This window comes from Mobula birostris, chromosome 6, assembly GCF_030028105.1.
Source record: "Mobula birostris isolate sMobBir1 chromosome 6, sMobBir1.hap1, whole genome shotgun sequence".
Classification (NCBI taxonomy): Eukaryota; Metazoa; Chordata; class Chondrichthyes; order Myliobatiformes; family Myliobatidae; genus Mobula; species Mobula birostris.
The window spans coordinates 125,276,556-125,295,312 of record NC_092375.1 but is presented as its reverse complement, the minus strand read 5'-3'; the positions used below and the strand labels follow the sequence as shown (position 1 = coordinate 125,295,312).

At 40.4% G+C, this 18,757-nt stretch overlaps 1 protein-coding gene across 6 annotated transcripts in view; it reads right to left on the bottom strand.

Annotated features, from left to right (window-relative positions):
* Window positions 1–18,757, bottom strand: part of LOC140199345 (sperm-associated antigen 16 protein) — a 656,665-nt gene that overhangs the window by 611,127 nt on the left and 26,781 nt on the right. For 4 of the 6 annotated variants that reach the window (XM_072261235.1, XM_072261236.1, XM_072261237.1 and 1 more), the window contains exons 3-4: window positions 14,649–14,747; window positions 3,502–3,629 (exon numbers count right to left, since the gene is read on the bottom strand). In XM_072261235.1, coding sequence (XP_072117336.1) covers window positions 3,502–3,629; window positions 14,649–14,747 — 227 coding nt within the window. Of the gene's footprint in view, window positions 1–3,501; window positions 3,630–14,648; window positions 14,748–14,839; window positions 14,952–15,271; window positions 15,513–18,757 lie in introns of those variants that run through there. The other 2 variants (XM_072261238.1, XM_072261239.1) reach the window with 2 other exon arrangements.

The window sequence follows — 18,757 nt, the reverse complement described above, 5'->3', positions numbered from 1 at the left end:
TTAATGAATATTCCTTCCATCATCTAAGATTTGTTAGACCTGATGTGAACCCCAGGTCTCTCTAAATATGCATCCTTTTTAGAATTGTTCATTTCCTATGTATGCATGCTTCCTTTCAAGCTTCCTTTCATTTTACATCATTGTGCACTATTCTGTATTGAGTTTCACTGGTCATCAATCTGATATGCTATCAGTCCACCTACAGTCTGCTGAACATCACTTTTGCTGATGAACCTATTCTGTGTTATTAATACTGTAAATCCATTTACAGAATATCAGCTACATTTCCCAAATCACCTCTTCCCTCTAACCTCAAACAACATGATCATATTTGTCATACACAATTAGACTTCAGCTCTGTACTGGTTGCCTTTGATTACCTCATGTTTACCCAAATGACAATGATTTTGCATCATACTGTAGTCACCATAAATCTACCCCCAACTGAAGCTGTGATGACATGTTTCTTGATTTATTCACAATACTTTTAGACTGAAGCATGACATTTGCAATACTCTAGTCAGCTGCCATCTGACTCTTAGAGTCATTAAGTTGTACGGCACAGAAAATAGCCCTTCAGCCCACTACAAATGTGTTGACCTTTTTACCCATCTACTCTAATTCCATTTGCCCTCTCTAGATCAGTAACTATTTAAGTATCTGTTTGAATGTCTCTTAAATATAGTAATGCATCTGATTTCACCATCTCTTCTGGCAGTAAGAATAACAACCACACTCACAGTAATAAAACTTACCCCTCAAATCCTCAAATCTATTTTAAAAATGCTCTCTCACTGTAAATCTTTGTCCTCTTGATATTTCTTCCTTGGATAAACATTCTGGTTATCCACCCCACTCTGAATTTTATACCTCTTTATCAAGTCACTCTGCGACACTCCCCCCCCCCCCCTTGCATCTTCACTCTGAGTAAAACAAAACCAGACTAAATAATTTCTCCCCATAACTTAAATTCTCAAATCGGGCAACATTCTAGTGAATCCCTTCTGTACTCGATTCAGTCACTCAGATCCTTCCTATAGTAGAGTGTAACATACATTTTGGAAAGCTTCAATTTAATGAACAATTAAGTCAATCATAGTACATGTATTCCTCACAACCCTATCTACCTACTCAGTCACTTTCAGGAAACAAAAGACATGAACCCCAAGGTCTTTCTGTTCATCAACACTCAAAATTGAAAAGTTCAAAGTACAAAAATAAATTTATTATCAGAGTACCTACATCACCATTACAACACTGAGTTTTATTTTCTTGTAGGTATACTCAAGAAATCTATATACTAATAACTATAACAGAATCAATGAAAGACTGCCTAACTTGGGTGTTTAGCCAGAGTGCAGAAGGCAACAAATTATAGAAATACAAAAGGAAAGAAATAATGACAATAAATAATTAAGCAATAAATATCATGAACACGAGATAAAGAGGTCTTGAAAGTGAGTCCATAAGTTGTGGGAACAGTTCAGTGATGGGGCAAGTGAAGTTGAGTGAAGTTATTCCCTTTGGTTCAGGAGCCTCATGGTTGAGGGGTAATAACTGATCCTGAACCTGGTGGTGTGAGTCCCATGGCTCCTGTACCTTCTTTCTCATGGCAACAGCGAGAACAGAGCATGTGCCGGGTGCTGGGGTCCCTGATATCGGATGCTACTTTCCTTTAACAGTTTTGTGTAGACGTGCTCAATGGTGGAGAGGGCTTTATCCATGATGAACTGGGCTGTAGCCACTACTTTTTGTGGGAATTTCTGTTTAGGGGCATTGGTGTTTCCATACCAGGCTGTGATGCAGCCAGTCAATATACTCTCTACTAATATAGAAGTTGTCAAAGTTTTAGATGTCATGCCAAATCTCCACAAACATATAAGGAATTAGAGGCACTGCCGTGCTTTCTTTATAATTGCACTTACATGCTAGGCCCAGGATAGGTCCTCCAAAATAATAACACCAAGAAATTTAAAGTTGCATACCCTCTCCACCTCTGATCCTCTGATGAGTATTAGCTCATGGGCCTCTGGTTTCCTTCTCCTAAGTCAATAATTAGGTCCTTGGTCTTGCTAACATTCAGTAGAAGGTTGTTGTTATGGGAACACTCAGCCAGATCTTCAATCTCCCTCCTGTAGCTGATTCATATCCACCTTTGGTTTGGCCTACAACAGTGGTGATGTCAGCAAACTTAAATATGGCATTGGAGCTGTGCTTAGCCACATAGTCATAAGTTTAAAGCGAGTAGAGCAGGGGTTAAGCACACAGCCTTATGGTATGCCTGTGCTGACGGAGATTGTTGAGTAGATTTTGTTGCCTATCCAAACAGACTGGGGTCTGGAAGTGAGGAAATCAAGGATGCAATTGTACAAGGTGGTATTGTGGCCAAGGTCTTGAAGCTTATTGATTAGTTTTGAGGGGATAATGGCATTGGATGCTGAGCTAAAGTTGATGAAGAGCATCCTGATGTATGCATCAGACTGATGAAGTGAGAGGTTAAAGATCTTCAGCCAGTTGATCAACACATGTGTTTAGTACTTGACCAGGTAGCCTGTGTGGGCCATATACTTTCCATGGGTTCATCCTCCTGAAGACTGCTCGCACGTCGGCCTCAGAGACTGAAATCGCAGGAGAACCTGGGGCTGTCAGAGTTTGAGATAGTTCCTCCATGTTTTGATGGTCAAAGCGAGCTTGGAAGGTATTGAGTTCATCTGGAAGTGAAGCCCTGCTGTCGCTTATGCTGCTCCTCAGTACCCTACCATATACAGTATATGTCCTGTTCTTAAATAATCCCAAAATCCATCACTTCACACTTCCCCAGGATTAAATTCCATTGGCATCATTTTGTCTAACTTTTCATCTGACCTATTTCTTCTTATATTGTGAGAAAACCTACCACACCATTCACGCAACTGCCTACTTTAGTGTCAGATGAAAAATCATTAGTTATTCCTCTTATATTTACATTAATATATATCACAAACAAGAGTCCCGACACTGTTCAGATTAGGCAGTTTTTCTATTTCTTCAAGCACTATTAGACATTAATTATCTCCTCTATCAACTCTTATTCTACCTCAGGTCTATACTACCTCCTGTATCATAGCAGCTTCTTCTTATCAGAGATATGCATTTAGTGCTTCAGCCCACTTACACCCAATATAAAACAAAATGTTATTTTCACAACTGGTGACTATATCTGTATCTTTAACCATTTTATCACACATTTAAAACCTACAGTAATGAAATATACATTGGAGAAAATATGATCAGACTAATGCAGAAGTACATAAAATAGATGATCCAAACAAAGGTAAATTATATTATTAGTTCAATAGATTATTTAAAAGGTTATGTATCTGTAAATGGACTGCATGGCAAAAGTGATGCTGCACTCAAATGAGGATGATACCATTGGGTTAAATGGGATAATGAGAGGAGCAGAAAAGTTCAAATTTAGTATTATATTTATTTTACAGCACATAATAACCCCATTCTTACCATTCAGTTTGAAAACAGTCAAGTGTTTTTATCATTCCCATCTTGATCAGAAAATTTCTAAAGAAGTCATCGACTACCTCTGGCCTTTGGCAAACTTGGTGCTCGGAAATCAAATTAGATTCCTGGGCCTGTAAACAAAAATGTTGATGTTAGAAAACCCAGAGAAATTAATTATGTTCTTAAAAGGCCTGTTCAACCCTAAATCAGGCATCAGGTCAAATATGTGTTAGAAAGCCTCCTGATAATTACCACTTTCACTATTACTCAACTGAAGAACTTGGTACACTTCAACACTGCCTATCTCTCTTCTTTCCTTTTTTGTTATTATGGAGATACAGTGTGGAACAGGCTCTTCTGGCCCAATGAGCCGCACCACCCAGCAACCCACCTACTTATGTAACACTCTTCAATTTACTACAACCAATTAGCCTAATAGCCAGTATGTCGTTGGAATGTGGGGGGAAACTGGAGCACACAGAAAAAACTCACATTTTCACGGGGAGGACATACAAGCTGGAATTGAACTCCAAGCTCCAATGTCCCGAGCTGTAATAGTGTTGCGATAACCGCTACATTATCATGGCGCCATTATGCACATGATATGGATACTGCTCTCAGTAAAAGCATTTATTGTGTTCCCCAATTGCACCTGAACTGTGGTGCAATTGGGATGCACAAAAATAACAATAAACCCCAAACAATAAATCTGGAGATACACAGAGAGAATATTGCATAAAGGATGGCACAATTCCTTCCCCAGAGGATATTCCTTAGTGAGCCAGATGTATTTTTGTGACATGTGGGCACTCAATGCTTACTACTGATAGCTTCTTCCAAATACGTTTAATTATTTGCATTTAAATTTGCTAGCTGCCATAACACGACTCAGTTTGATGTCTCTGAATCTATGGTTCTGAATTCTGTCTACTAATCCAGTAACATAACCACTGCCCTACTATTTACTCATATTTAGGCAAGCTGAAGAATATGCTGCAATTGTCATAGAATGACTTGATACTATCCAACAAAACCAAATCTCCACAACCACACTTCCACCTTCTAAGAGGTTCTGACCACCTATTTCTTCCTGTTCTGTAGTTGCCCTTAAACCTTTTGAAAGATTGGGGTGAGTCAGCTTCTTGATCTGCATTACTGTGCAGAAACTCCACACTGGTATTAATTGGGAGTTCAAGGGTTTTGATGCAAAAATGAAAGAGCAATGATACTTTGATGTCAGAATAGTATTTGGAACAGAATCTGAAGAACATTGCCATTAGTTAAGATTAAATCTCACCATGCTATTTGAAGGAAAAAACATATACTTGCCCTTGCCATCATATCTAACCATATAACAATTACAGCACGGAAACAGGCCATCTCGGCCCTTCTAGTCCGTGCCGAACTCTTACCCTATCCTATTTCCACTGACCTGCACTCAGCCCATAACCCTCCATTCCTTTTCTGTCCATATATCTATCCAATTTAACTTTAAACAACAACATAGAACCTGCCTCAACCACTTCTGCCGGAAGCTCATTCCACACAGCTACCACTCTCTGAGTAAAGAAGTTCCCCCTCATGTTACCCCTAAACGTTTGTCCTCTAATTCTCAACCCATGTCCTCTTGTTTGAATCTTCCCACTCTCAATGGAAAAAGTCTAACCACGTCAACTCTATCAATCCCCCTCATAATTTTAAACACCTCTATCAAGTCCCCCCTCAACCTTCTATGCTCCAAAGAATAAAGACCTAACTTGTTCAACCTTCTTCTGTAATTTAGGATATGAAACACAGGCAAATTAATTAATCATTAATCTATCTGCCGCTAATCTGTTTTAAAATGACAAAATTGATTTTAAAATTCTTAGGGAAAAAGCAAAATAATTTATAATTCTAAAATTCTCTGATTTCATTCCTCTTTTTATTTTTTTCTTAGAATCCTAGCCATACAACTAACTCCATTTGCCTGCATTTTCTTATACACTGTGTCCTTGGTAGTCAGAATCTCCATCCCCGCCTTTAAATACCTAACGTTCAAGTGTCATTAGTTCTATTTACGTAGGGAGTTCTCCTCCATAATCCTGACCACAGTTTACATGCATTGGCAGACAGTATTCAAGCACTTAAGATACTGCACGATGCCTTCTCCAAACAAGAAACAGTCAATCCCAATGCATTTCCAATTATAGTCGAGAGTTCAGCCAGGATGGTTTGAAGAAAACTCTGCCCAATTACCATTAGCATATAATCTGTATCACCAGAGGTCCCAACACACTAGACCATTGTCATATGGCAATTCTGAACTAAACATGAAACAATGAAGGGTGCTCAATAGTCATGACAGGGCTTGAAGCTATCACCTCTTATAAAGTAAAATCAAGCAACATAAGCAACAACAGAGCCTCACTTGCAGATGAACTCAGTGCCTTCCATGCTCGATTTCACATCAAAACATGGAGGAACCATCACAAACTCTGACAGCCCCAGATGCTCCTGAGATTTCAGTCTCTGAGGCTGACATGCAAGCAGCCTTCAGGACGATGAACCCATGAAAACTATATAGTCCACACAGGCTACCTGGCCAAGTACTAAACACCTGTGCTGATCAACTGGCTGGAGTGTTCACTATGATCTTTAACCTCGCACCTTGGCATACTGAGGTTCCCACCTGCTTTAAGTGGACTTCATCTATGCCAGTGCCTAAGAAGAATGTAGTAACCTGCCTCAATGACTATTGCCCAATAGCATTTACATCCACAGTGATGATGTGTTTTGAGAGGGTGGTAATGAAACATATCAACTCCTGCTTGAAAGACAATTTGGATCCAATCTAATTTGCCTACCAGAGCAACAGGTCCACAGCAGATAGCATCTCATTGGCTCTTCACTAAACCCTGGAACATTCAATGCCATTATCAACTCAAAACTAAACAATAAGCTCCAAGACCTTGGCATCAATACCTCCTTGTACAATTGGATCTTTGATTTCCTCACTTGCAAACTCCACTCTGTTCGGGTTAGCAACAACATTTCTTTCACAATCTCCATCAGCACAGATGCACCACAAGGCTGTGTGCTGAGCCTCCTGCTCTGAATCGCTTTATACTTCTGACTATGTGGCTAAGCACAGCTCCAATGCCATATTCAAGTTTGCCGATACACCACTGTCGTAGGCTGAATCAAAGGTGGTGACGAATCAGCACATAGGAGGGAGATTAGAAATCAGGCTGAGTGGTGCCACAACAGCAATCTCTTTCTCAATGTCAGCAAGACGAAGGAGCTGATTATTGACTTCAGGAAGAGGAAACCAGAAGTCCAAGAGCCCATGAATCAGTCCTCATCGGAGGATCAGATGTGGAAATGGTCACAAACATTAAATTCCTCAGTGTTATTATTTTGGTGGACCTGCCCTGGACCCAGCATCATAAGTGCAATTATGAAGAAAGCATGGTAGTAGTTCTACCTCCTTAGGAGTTTGTGGAGATTCTGCATGACATCTAAAACTTTAATGAATTTCTATAGATGTGTGGTGGAAAGTACATTGACTGGCTGCATCACAGCCTGGTATGGAAACACCAATGCCATTGAATGGAAGATTCTACAAAAATGGTGGACATGACCCAGTCGATCATGGGTAAAGCCTTCCCCACCATTGCGAACATCTACACAAAGTGCGATCACCAGAAAGCAGCATCCATCATCAGGGACAACCACTACCTCTCATGCTCACTGCCACTCATGCTCTCTTCTTGCAGCTACCATTGGGACAAAGGTACAGGAGCCTCAGAATGCACACCATCAGGTTCAGGAACAGTTATTATCCCTCAACAATCAAGCTTTGAACCAAAGGGGACAAGTTCACTTGCCCCATCAATGTACTCACTTTCAATGACTCTTCATCTCATGTTCTGGATATTTACCATTTATTTACTTTTTTATTATTATTTCTTTCTTTTTGCATTTGCACAGTTTGTTGTCTTTTGCACACTGGGTGAATGCTGAGGATGGTGTGGTCTTTCATTGATTCTATTATGGTTATTATTCTATTATGGATTTTTTGAGTTTGCCTGTAGGAAAATGAATCTCAAGGTTGTATAATGTTACTTATAAGTACTTTGATTAAAAAAAAACTTTGAACTTCATACAACAGCTGAAATACTGCAGTTAAAATCTTTGACTCAATGAAAATCAGCACTCAACTTTTCCTCAGAGCCACTGATATCAGATACAATTTTCCATATCTCTTTTGCTAAATTTCTCTAAGATATATAGTTTTTCAATTCCTGCAAAAACTTTTTGCCCCTTTGAATATGTGTAAACAGAAGTCCAAGTAAGCATACTGCTTTCCAGTTAGGCTTTAGAGTTCCCTGGCAGACCTCTAGAAGATGAGAGAAATGCTGATACCTGCCGGACAGTCAATGCCAGTAATCAATTAAACATACAGTATATCAAATTCAAGTTTTTCTTACGTTTGTATAATATTGTATTGTACAACAGTGGCCTTTTGTTTGCTATGAAAAGATAATTTAACCTATTTATACCACTGGAATCACTGTTATTGAATTTGTGCTGCAGACAGAAAAGATGTGCTGGCATTGGAGAGGATCCAGAGGAGGTTCACAAGTGCGATTCCAGGAATGAAAGGGTTATACGAGGAATGTCTGATGGCTCTGGATCTGTACTAATTGGAATTCAGAAGGATGAGGGGGGATCTCATTGAAACCTTTCAAATGCTGAAAGGCCTAGACAGAGTAGATGTGGAAAGGATGTTTCCCATAGTGGGAGAGTCTAGGACAAGAGGGCACAGCCTCAGGATAGAGGGATGCCCTTTCAAAACAGAGAAGTGGAGAACTTTCTTTAGCCAAAGGAAAATGAATTTGTGGAATTTGTTGCCACATGCAACTGTGGAGGCCAGGTTGTTGGGTGTAATTAAGGTCTTATGGACAGCTTTATCCCATTTGTAAAACTGTTAGTATTTCAATGAATTATACCTTCTATTATGACTCTTCTAATTCATTTGTGATAGCTCACCTCACTGGCCTTTTACCCTATCTGACATAATATGCACATGCAGGAAATAGAAAGGCATTCAGTCCTCAATGCCTGATCTGCCATTCAGTAACTTCTTTCAACATGACATCACTACTCTGCACTCACCCCATATCCCTTTTACAATTCTATGGCAATACAACCCTTTGCGTTGAAGAATGTCATAATTATGAGTTATTGATTGGTAGAATCTCAGGGGAAAAAAAAGAAAGAAATTGCCCAGTTCTCCCTCTCACTTATTTGTATCTTGCAATTTGACAGTCTCATTAACCAAAGGGAAATTTTCTCATTCAAAAGCTGGTTGCTTCCTGGTTTAAGATGACCTAATATAGTTCTTCACCTATACAATTCATTATTGAGCTGGAACGTTAAACAAGAAAAAAAAGAGTACATTCCATTTTAAAAATAAATCCTGGCATTGTTAAACGAGCTTTACATATGATTCTAGAATTTCTACTGTACCCATTACAAAAAGCTAGGGAGATACTCTGGTAGATGTGAAGTGAGTATCAAAACACCAGCACTTGGCATGTGTAACCAGCATTTACCCTCGGGGGTGGGGGGGGTAACCTTTTGTGTACTGAGCTATCCAATACTGTTGGGAGAAATCCTTTCAGCATAGGAGACAAGGTGCCAAGGAATATGGCAAATAGCTTACTTAACTAGTTGGTCTCCTATTGTAGTTCTGTATCAGGGATGAAACGTTGATTGATAACAGTATATTTCTATGTGGAAACTTACCCAAAATGCACGCTGAAACAACATTAACAAAACTGATTTCCATCCAGGTATGTATAAGATACTTAGCTATGAAATTTAAAGATATTCAACAAAATAAGCTAACCATCATGTGATATAATTTGTGCCTCAATAGTTACACCAGTGGTCGGTAATAATCTCCTGATAGTATTTATACCATAAGACATTACAATAAGAGCAGAATTAGGCCATTCAGTCCAATGATCCTGCTCTGCCATTTCATAATGGCTGATTTATTATCTCTCTCAACACCATTCTCTTGCTTTCTCCCTGTAATATTTGATGCCTTGACCACTCAAAAAACTATCAACCTCTGCTTTAAATACACCCAATGACTTGGCTTCCCCAGTCATTTGTGACAATGAATTCCACAGATTCACTATACTGTACTCTGGCTAAAGACATTCCTCCTCATCTCTGTTCTAAATTGACATCCCACTATTCTGTGGTTGTGCCTTCTGATCCTAGACTCCTGCCACTATAGGAATCATCCACATCCACTCTATTTAGGCCTTTCAATATTTAATAAGTTTCAATGAGGTTTCCCCTCATTCTTCTAAACTCCAGTGAGAACAGTCCAGAGCCATTAAACACTCCTCATACAGGACGTTAGCCCTTTCACTCCTGGCACAAACAAGAAAAAAATTGCAGATGCTAGAGATCCAAGCAACACCCACAAAATGCTGGAGGAACTCAGCAGGCCAACCAGCACTTACAGAAAAGAGTACAGTCAGCATTTTGGGTCAAGGCCCTATAGCACGACTAGAGAAAAATAAGATAAGGAGTACAGCTGAAAGGTGGGAGGAGGAGAAGGAGAAACACAAGGTGATAGGTGAAACCTGAAGGGGGAGGGGGTGAAGTAGAGAGATGGAAAGTTGATTGGTGAAAGCGATACAGGGCTGGAGAAAGGGGAGGCTGAAGAGAGGCAGAAGACAATGGAAGAAAGAAAAGGTGGGGAGGGGCATCAGGGGGAGGCGATGGGCAGCAAAGAGATAAGGTGAGAGAGGGAATAAGGAATGGTGAATGGTGGGGGGGGAGAAGAAATGGCTATTACTGGAGGTTTGAGAAATTGATGTTCATGCTGTCAGGTTGGAGGCTCCCTCTGGTGCTCTGCACCCCCCCGCCCCCGCCTTTTCTTTCTTCTATGGCATTCTGTTCTCTCCTATCAGACTCACCCTTCTCCAGCCCTATATCTCTTTCACCAATCAACTTCCCCCCCCCCCCACTCCTGGTTTCACCTATCACCTTGTGTTTCTCCCTCTTCCCCACCCCCTCCCCAGCTTTTAACTCTACCCCTCATCTCTTTTTTTCTCCAGTCCTGCTGAAGGACCTCAGCCCAAAATGTCGACTGTACTCTTTTGCATAGATGCTACCTGGCCTGCTGAGTTCCTCCAGCATTTTGTGTTCGTTCCTTTCATTCCTGGAAACATTGTCATGAACTTCCTCAGGACCCTCTCTGATGGCAACACATCTTTTCTTTGATAAGGGCTCAAAAGCTGCTCACAATAATCCAAGTGCAATCTGACCGATGCCTTATAAAGCCTCAATACTATATCCTTGCTTTTATATTGTAGACCTCTTGAAATGAGTGTCTACATTGTATTTGCCTTTCTTACCACTGACTCGAACTGTAAGTTAACTTTTTTTGGAATCCTGCGTGATGACTCCCAAGACTCTCTGATTTTTGAATTTTCCCTCCATTTAGAAAATAGCTTATACCTTTATCCCTTCCACCAAAGTGCATGACCATACACTTCTCTACATTGTATTCCATGTTCCACTTCTCTGCCATTTTCCTAATCCATCTAAATCCTTGAGCAGACTTCGTACTTTCTCAGCACTACCTGTCTCTTCACCTTTCTTTGTATCATCCACAAATTTGGTCAAAAAGCCATCATTTCCATCATCCAAATCATTGATGTATAACATGAAAAGAAGTGGTCCCAACACCGATTTTTGTGGAACACCTCTGGCAGCCAACCAGAAAAGGCCCCCTTAATTTCCACACTATTCCTCCTACCAGTCAGCTAATCTTCTATCCATGTTAATATCTTTCCTGTAATACCTCGGACATTTATCTTATTAAGAGGCCTCATGTGTGGCACTTTGTCAAAGGCCTCTGAAAATCAAAGTATACAATATCCACTGACTCTTCTTCTTAAAGTGTGGCGTGACATTTGCAATTTTCCAGTCCTCTGGAAACATTCCAGAATCTGGCGATTCTTGAAAGATCATTACTAATGCCTCCATGATCTTTTCAACTACCTGATGGGGTGTAGTCCATCTAATCCAGATGATTTATCTACCTTCAAACCTTTCAACTTCCCAAGCATCTTCTGCTTAACAATAGCAACTGCACTCACTTCTATTCCTTGATACTCTCAAATTTCTGGCAAACTGCTAACGTCGTCCACAGTAAAAACTGACACAAAATACTTAGTAAGTTTGTCCATTATAAAGTATTCAAGAATTACTCCTTATAACCCTGAGAAATAACTTTCACTGAAAACATGTGAAGAAACTACAGTAAAAGAGGATCACCACTTATTGGATTTCAACACTATTAAGAAATCAATCGTCCAGAGCTCAATATTCTTCTGTCTGAGGAATATAATGCATAGACCACTAACATCATTGACATAATAGTTACATGCTGTAAGTCTGATACAGGAGCTATCATCAAAAAGGCAACTAATTTCTATGCTAGATGAAATTGAAATGTTTTTGTAAAAATCTGAGCTTTGAGCCAGTTAAAATTGCAGGGCAAATATCACCAATCTATAATAAAGAATTTATTAACCAGGCAAACTGAAACTACTGCTAATTGGAATGCAGTTTCCTATGCAAGAAAATTGGTCTTTCAGTCAAAGTGGAATCGAGCTGGAAAGATGATGGAGTCTATTACTAAGCATGAGGATTCAAGGACCATACTTGGAGAACTGTGAGCAGTTTTGGGCCCCTTATCTAAGAAAAGATGTGCTGCCATTAGAGAGGTTCCAGAGGAGGTTCATGAGAATTATCCCAGGAAATAAAGGGTTAACATATGAAGAGCATTTATTGGCTCTGGACCTATACTCGTTGGAGTTCAGAAGAATGAGGGCAGATCTCATTGAAACCTATTGAATATTGAAAGGCCTAGATACTATGGATGTGGAGACGATGATTCCTATAGTGGGGAGAGTCTAGGACAAGAGAGGACAGCCTCAGAATAGAGGGAAATCCATTTAGAACAGGGATGAAGAAATTTTTTTTTTAGGCAGAGGGTGGTATTCATTGCCACAGACAGCTTGTGCAGGCCAAGTCATTGGGTATATTTAAGATGGAGGTTGATCAGTTCCTTATTAATCAGGGCATCAAAGGTTATGGGGTGAAGGCAGAAAATAGGTTTGAGAGGATAATAAATCAGCCATGATGGAAAGGCAAAGCAGACTCGATGGACTGAATGGCCTAATTCTGCTTCTGTGTCATGTCTTATGATTATGTGGAGAACTGTGAGGTACACTCAACAACAGTAAAGGTCTAACTCAACAATTTCTAAAAGGCTTGCACAACACTGGTAAGCTCTGATGAATGAAATGCATTTTTCTTTCAAGAGCAATATAAAAGTGTAGTTTCGACTCATATAATTCTTGCCTCGTTCCAAGTAAGCATTCCAAAGAAGACATCGTCTATTATTGTCTCAGCCAACATTTATATTTCATCCAACGTCCAAAAGAGATTATCTGTTTTTTTAATGAATTGGTGTTTTCACATTACTGTTTGTAAATTGACTGCTGCATATTTTACTATTGTGAATGTTCTACACTTTTGATATCAAAAAATTATATCTCCTAGTACTATAAAATGCATTATATATATGGGGAGATTTGATAGACATAATTAAGATTTTGAGGGGTATATAAGGGTAAATGTAAGCAGGCTTTTTCCCACTGAGGTTAAGAGAGACTGAAACCAGACGTCATGGGTTAAGGGAAATACGTAATGTGAAATATGTAAGGGGATCCTATCACTAAACAATCTCTTATTTCTCCCCACCCCCCTCCACCCCCCTTTTTCCACAGGGATCACTCCCACTGTGATTCCCTTGTCCATCTGTCCCTCCCAACTAATATCCCTCTAGGCACTTAAGCCTGAAAGCGGCCATAGAGTGACACCCACCCATACACCATCTCCCTCACTTCTACTCATGCTGCCAAGCAGTCCTTCCAGGAGATGCAAACTTCATCTGTAAATCTGCAGAGTTCATCTCTTGTGTCCAGTGCACCCAATGCAGACCCGTCGTAAATTGGAGGACCACTTCATTGAACACCTTTGTACCACCTGCCACAAGCAAGACTTCCCAGTGACCAAACACTTTAATTCCGATTCCCATTCTTGTTTCTACATGTCAATCTATGGCCTCCTCCAGTGGCAAGATGAGACCACCCTCAGGATGAAGGAGAAACACCTTATATCCTGACCGGGTACCCTCCAAATTGTGACATGAATATCAATTTCTCCTTCTGGTAAACAAATTCCTCCCCCCCCACCACTTCCTCTGTTCCCCACTCTGACCTTTTACTTCTTCTCACCTGGCTATTACTTCCCCCTGGGTCCCTCCTTCATTCTGTTTGGTCCACTCCCCTCTCCTATAAAGTTCCTTTCTACTCCAGGCCTTGACCTTTCCCATTCACCTGGCTTCACTTATCACCTTCCAACTAGACTCTTTCCTATCCCCCACTTTTATATTCTAGTATCTTCTGCCTTCCTTCTCAATCTTGAAGAAGGGTCTCGGCCTTAAAGTCAACAGCTTATTCTTTTCGATAGATGCTGCCTGGCCTGCTGAGTTCCTCCAGTGTTCTGTGAGTATTGATACGCCAGGGGAACCTTATGGGAAACTTCTTCACCCAGAGGGTAGTGCGAGTAAAGAACTACCTGCCTATGGAAGTAGTGGATGTGGGTTACTTTTCAACATTTAAGAGAAATTGGGATAAGTACATGGATGGGAGGGGTAAGGAAGACTATGGTCTGGGAGCAAGTGGATGGGACTAGGCAAAATATCAGTTTGGCATATACGAGATGGGGCGTAGGGCCTGTTTCTGTTCTGCACTGCTCTATGACTCCACATACACTAGTTCCTCCTTTTTCAACAGCAATTTACTTGAAGTACAAGCAGACTCCTTAAACTTTCAGCAAAGAATATTTACTTATAGAATGCATGTTTCTTTTAATTGATACAAATCCATATAAAGGTCTTTAGCAATCAAAATACATAGGAATTACTTGAATTGCAGTCTGGCATCTATACCAATCTACAGGTATTTGTGAATTTAAGTTAATGCAAATAAAAAACATCTTACTGCTGCTTTTAAATCCTCATTCTGTTCCTCTATTGTTTTCATAATACTCTCCAAATTTTCATCTCCTTCTGAGATACTCAAGTCATCATCAGGAGCAATCTGAGCAAAACATAATAAAAACAGAACAATGTGAAAGAAAAATTGCATTATTTATTATAATGCTTTATTTCAGCACAGTTTCAGCTACTTACAAGTAATGCCTTACAAATCCCAAACTCTCAGCATTTTAAGATTAGTTAAGTACTTTTGCCTACATGTTGGTCCACCTTCTTTAATACAAGAGATTCTATGGACGCTGAAAATCTAGAATACACACAAAATGAAGGAAGAAATCAGCAAATCAGGCAGCATTTAAGATTGTTTAATGTCATTTCCTGTATACAAGTGTAAGGAGAACAAAGTAATTGTTACTCTGGATTCGATGCAGCATAAAAAAAAACACAAAAGATAAAGAGTACAATAATAATAATAAAACACACAATAAATATAAATTATATAAGATAGCTTATATACGTAGATTGATTGATTGTCCGTAAAGAGGTGTTAGGCTATACATAAGGTGCCTGATTGAGAATAATAAAGTAGTGGTGGAGTTAGTGGGAGGAGTTTTTGATTAGTCTTACCACTTGGCAAAACAGTTTTTGAGTTTGATGGTCCTGGCATGGATACTACGTAGTCTCCTCCCTGATGGATATAAGACAAACAGTCCATGAGCAAGGTGTGTCGGGTCCTTTACGATGTCACTGGTCCTTTTCATGCAATCTTTCCGTATACATGTCATTGATGGTGGGTAAACTTGTGCCAGTGATGCTTTTGGCAGTTTTGACTGCTCGTTGTAGAGCCTTCCTGTCTGTCACAGTGCAGTTTCCTTGTCAAGCAGTGTTGCAACTTGTTAGGATGCTCTCAATTGCACGTCTGTAGAATGACGTGAGTACGAATGTTTCAAAGTCCAGCTGGCTTTACCCTCCTCACAAAGTATAAGTGTGGGTGAGCTTCCTTGACCATGTAGGATGTGTTCTGAAACCATGAAAGGTTGTGTGTGATGTGCACTCCCAAGAGTTTGAAACTGCTTGCAGTTTCCATTGCTGTGCCACCGATGAAAAGGAGAATGTGAGTGGTGCAAGTTCTCCTGAAGTCCACAACTATCTCCTTTGTCTTGTTAACATTAACGAAGGGGTTTTTTGCCCGGTACCAAGCCTCAAACTCTTCCACCTCCTCTCTGTAGGCCTCATCATTGTCGGTGATGAGACCCACCACTGTCGTGGCAGCAGTGAACTTGACAATGTAATTTCTTGGGTGTTTGGTCATGCAGTCATATTTGAGTAGGATGTACAGCAATGCGCTCAGCACACAGCCCTGGAGGGCATCTGTGTAGAGGATGATGGGGAGGGAGGAGCAGGTCTGAGGGCTATTCATTAGGAAGTCCCACACCCAGTTGCACTGTAGTGTCTTTAGACCAAGGAGTTGGAGTCTGTTCACCAAGGTTTGTGAGACAATAGTATTGAATGCTGAACTGAAATCCAGAACACACATAGGTGTCCTTGTTTCGATGTTCGCACTGAGACTCTTCACTAGGACAGGAAAGCCAGAGTAAAGAGATGGGGGGGGGGGGCAAAGGGAAGGAATTCAAGCTGACAGTTGACAGGTGAGACCAGTTGAGGGGGAATGTGGGTGTGTGGGGGAGGGGACATGAAATAAAAAGCTGGGAGGGAAGGACAGGTGAAGAGGTAAAGGGATGAAGATGAAGGAATCTAATAAGAGAAGACAGAGGACCATGGAAGAAAAGGGAAGGAGGAGGGTAACCAGAGGCAGTTAATAGGTAGCTGAGGAAAACAGAAGAGAGAAGAAAAAAGTGTAATCAGAATGGGGAATGGTGTAAGACAGAAGGGGAGAAATTACCATAAGTTAGAGAAATAAAATTACATGCCATATGTTTGGAGGGTACCCAGACAAAATATGAGGTGTTGCTCCTCCAAACTAGTTTGGCTTTGTCATGGCAGCTGAGGAGGTCATGGACTCATGCCATCAGGTTGGAGGCTACCCAAATAGAATATGAAGTACTGCTTCTCCAAACTGAGTTTGGCCTCATCTCCATTTTCCATGGGGTTTCTCTACCACCCTCCACAGCGATTGCACACTACATGATTCCCTGTCCGCTCATCCCTCCCCATTGACCTCCCTCCTAGTACATATCCCAGCAAGCATAACAAATACACCTGTCTCTACACTTCTTCCCTCACTATCATTCAGGACTCTAAACAGTCCTTGCAGGTGATGCGACATTTCACCTGCAAATCTTTCAGGGTCATCTATTGTATTCAGTGCAGCCTCTTCTATATCAGTTAGATCTGACGTAGATTGGGGACCGCTTTGTCAAGCATCTATGTACTGTCCATCACAAAAGGCAGGATCTCCCAGTGGGCACTGACTTCAATTCGACTTCCCATTCTGACATGTCTATCTATTGCCAAACTCAGGTTGGAGTAGCAACACCACATAGACTGGGTAGCCTCCAAACTGATGGTATGAACATCAATTTCTCAAACTTCCAGTAATATCTTCTCCCTCCCCCTTCTTCCTTATTGCATTGCCCACCCTGGATACCCTCTCACCTCTCCATCGCCTCCATCTAGTTCTCCTCCTCCTCCCCTTTCTTCCATGGTCCACCATCCTCTCTTATCAGACTCCTTCTTCTTCAGCCCTTTATCTCTTCCACCAATCCCTCCCAGCTTCTTACTTTATTCCCTCTCCCACCCAACCATCTGATCTCATCTATTATCTGCCAGTGCATTCCACTCCATAGATGCTGCCTGACTTGCTGAGCACCTTCTTTAATATATCTTTCTCTTAACCCCGAAAGGATAATGAGTAGCTTTTATTTTACTCCATGAGCATTTAAAGTAGGAAAATAGTGATTCTTTGATTTTAGATGAAGCAAGTTGTTTCCGTTACTTGAGGAGATGCAAATATGTTTCTTTCCCTGTTTCATAACAAACAGTTTGCACTCACTGCTGTCCCCACAGAAAATGATAAGCATTTTAAAACACTCTTTACAAGCAATTTTAAACATATGAAGAGCTCACCCACCACCTCAAGCACAACTAGGTGCGGATGCAGAGTACTCCAGATAGTTTTCGAAGCTCTGAGCCAGAATGCAAACAGGCAAAAAGATTATGCTTATTTTAAAGAAAATCCAAATAGATTTTCATAAATTTCCTTCTACTAAAATGTTAAATACGTGGAAATAAAGGCACTCTACAACACGAGGGGTGATTGATAAGTTCAAGGCCTACAGTAGAAGGAGTCAATTTTAGAAAACCTAGCACATTTATTTTTCAACATAGTCCCCTCCTACATTTACACACTTAGTCCAGCTATCGTGGAGTATATGGATCTTGGACGTCCAAAAATTGTCCACAGCAGGGGTGAATGATATGGCCTGAGGTAGAAGGAGAAGAGTTATACAGCTCTCGTTACATGCACATGCAGGTCAACTCTTTGAGTGATTATGCAGAAAGTTTGAAGTTAATAACTCATCAGTTAATAACCCATCGGGGGTGATTGATAAATTTGTGGCCTACAGTAGAAGGACGTGAGTTATTAACTTCAAACTTTCTGCATAATCACTCAAAGAATTAAACTGCATGTGGATGTAACAAGAGCGGTATAACTCATCTCCTTCTATCTTGGGCCACGAACTTATCAATCACCCCTGCTGTGGACACCTTCCGGAGGTCCAAGATCCGTATGCTCCACGACCGCTGGACTAAGTGTATAAATGTAGGAGGGGACTATGTTGAAAAATAAATGTGCTAGGTTTCCTAAAATTGACTCTTTCTGCCTTAGGCCACAAACTTATCAATCACCCCTCGCATTTCCCTTCCACTTTCAGATTTCACTTTTATAACAAAAATACTAAAATCCAAATAACTCTACATTTTTCAAGTATATTAAACAGTTAACACTTTTGTCACAGGACTACATAATCTTACATGAACATCTTTGGTTAGCAGTTGATTAGAATAAATTCCTTGACGTTACATTCCTTCAGGATAATCAGACACACAGGGCTTTTTTTAAATATGCAAACCTTACAATTTTGGATTTGG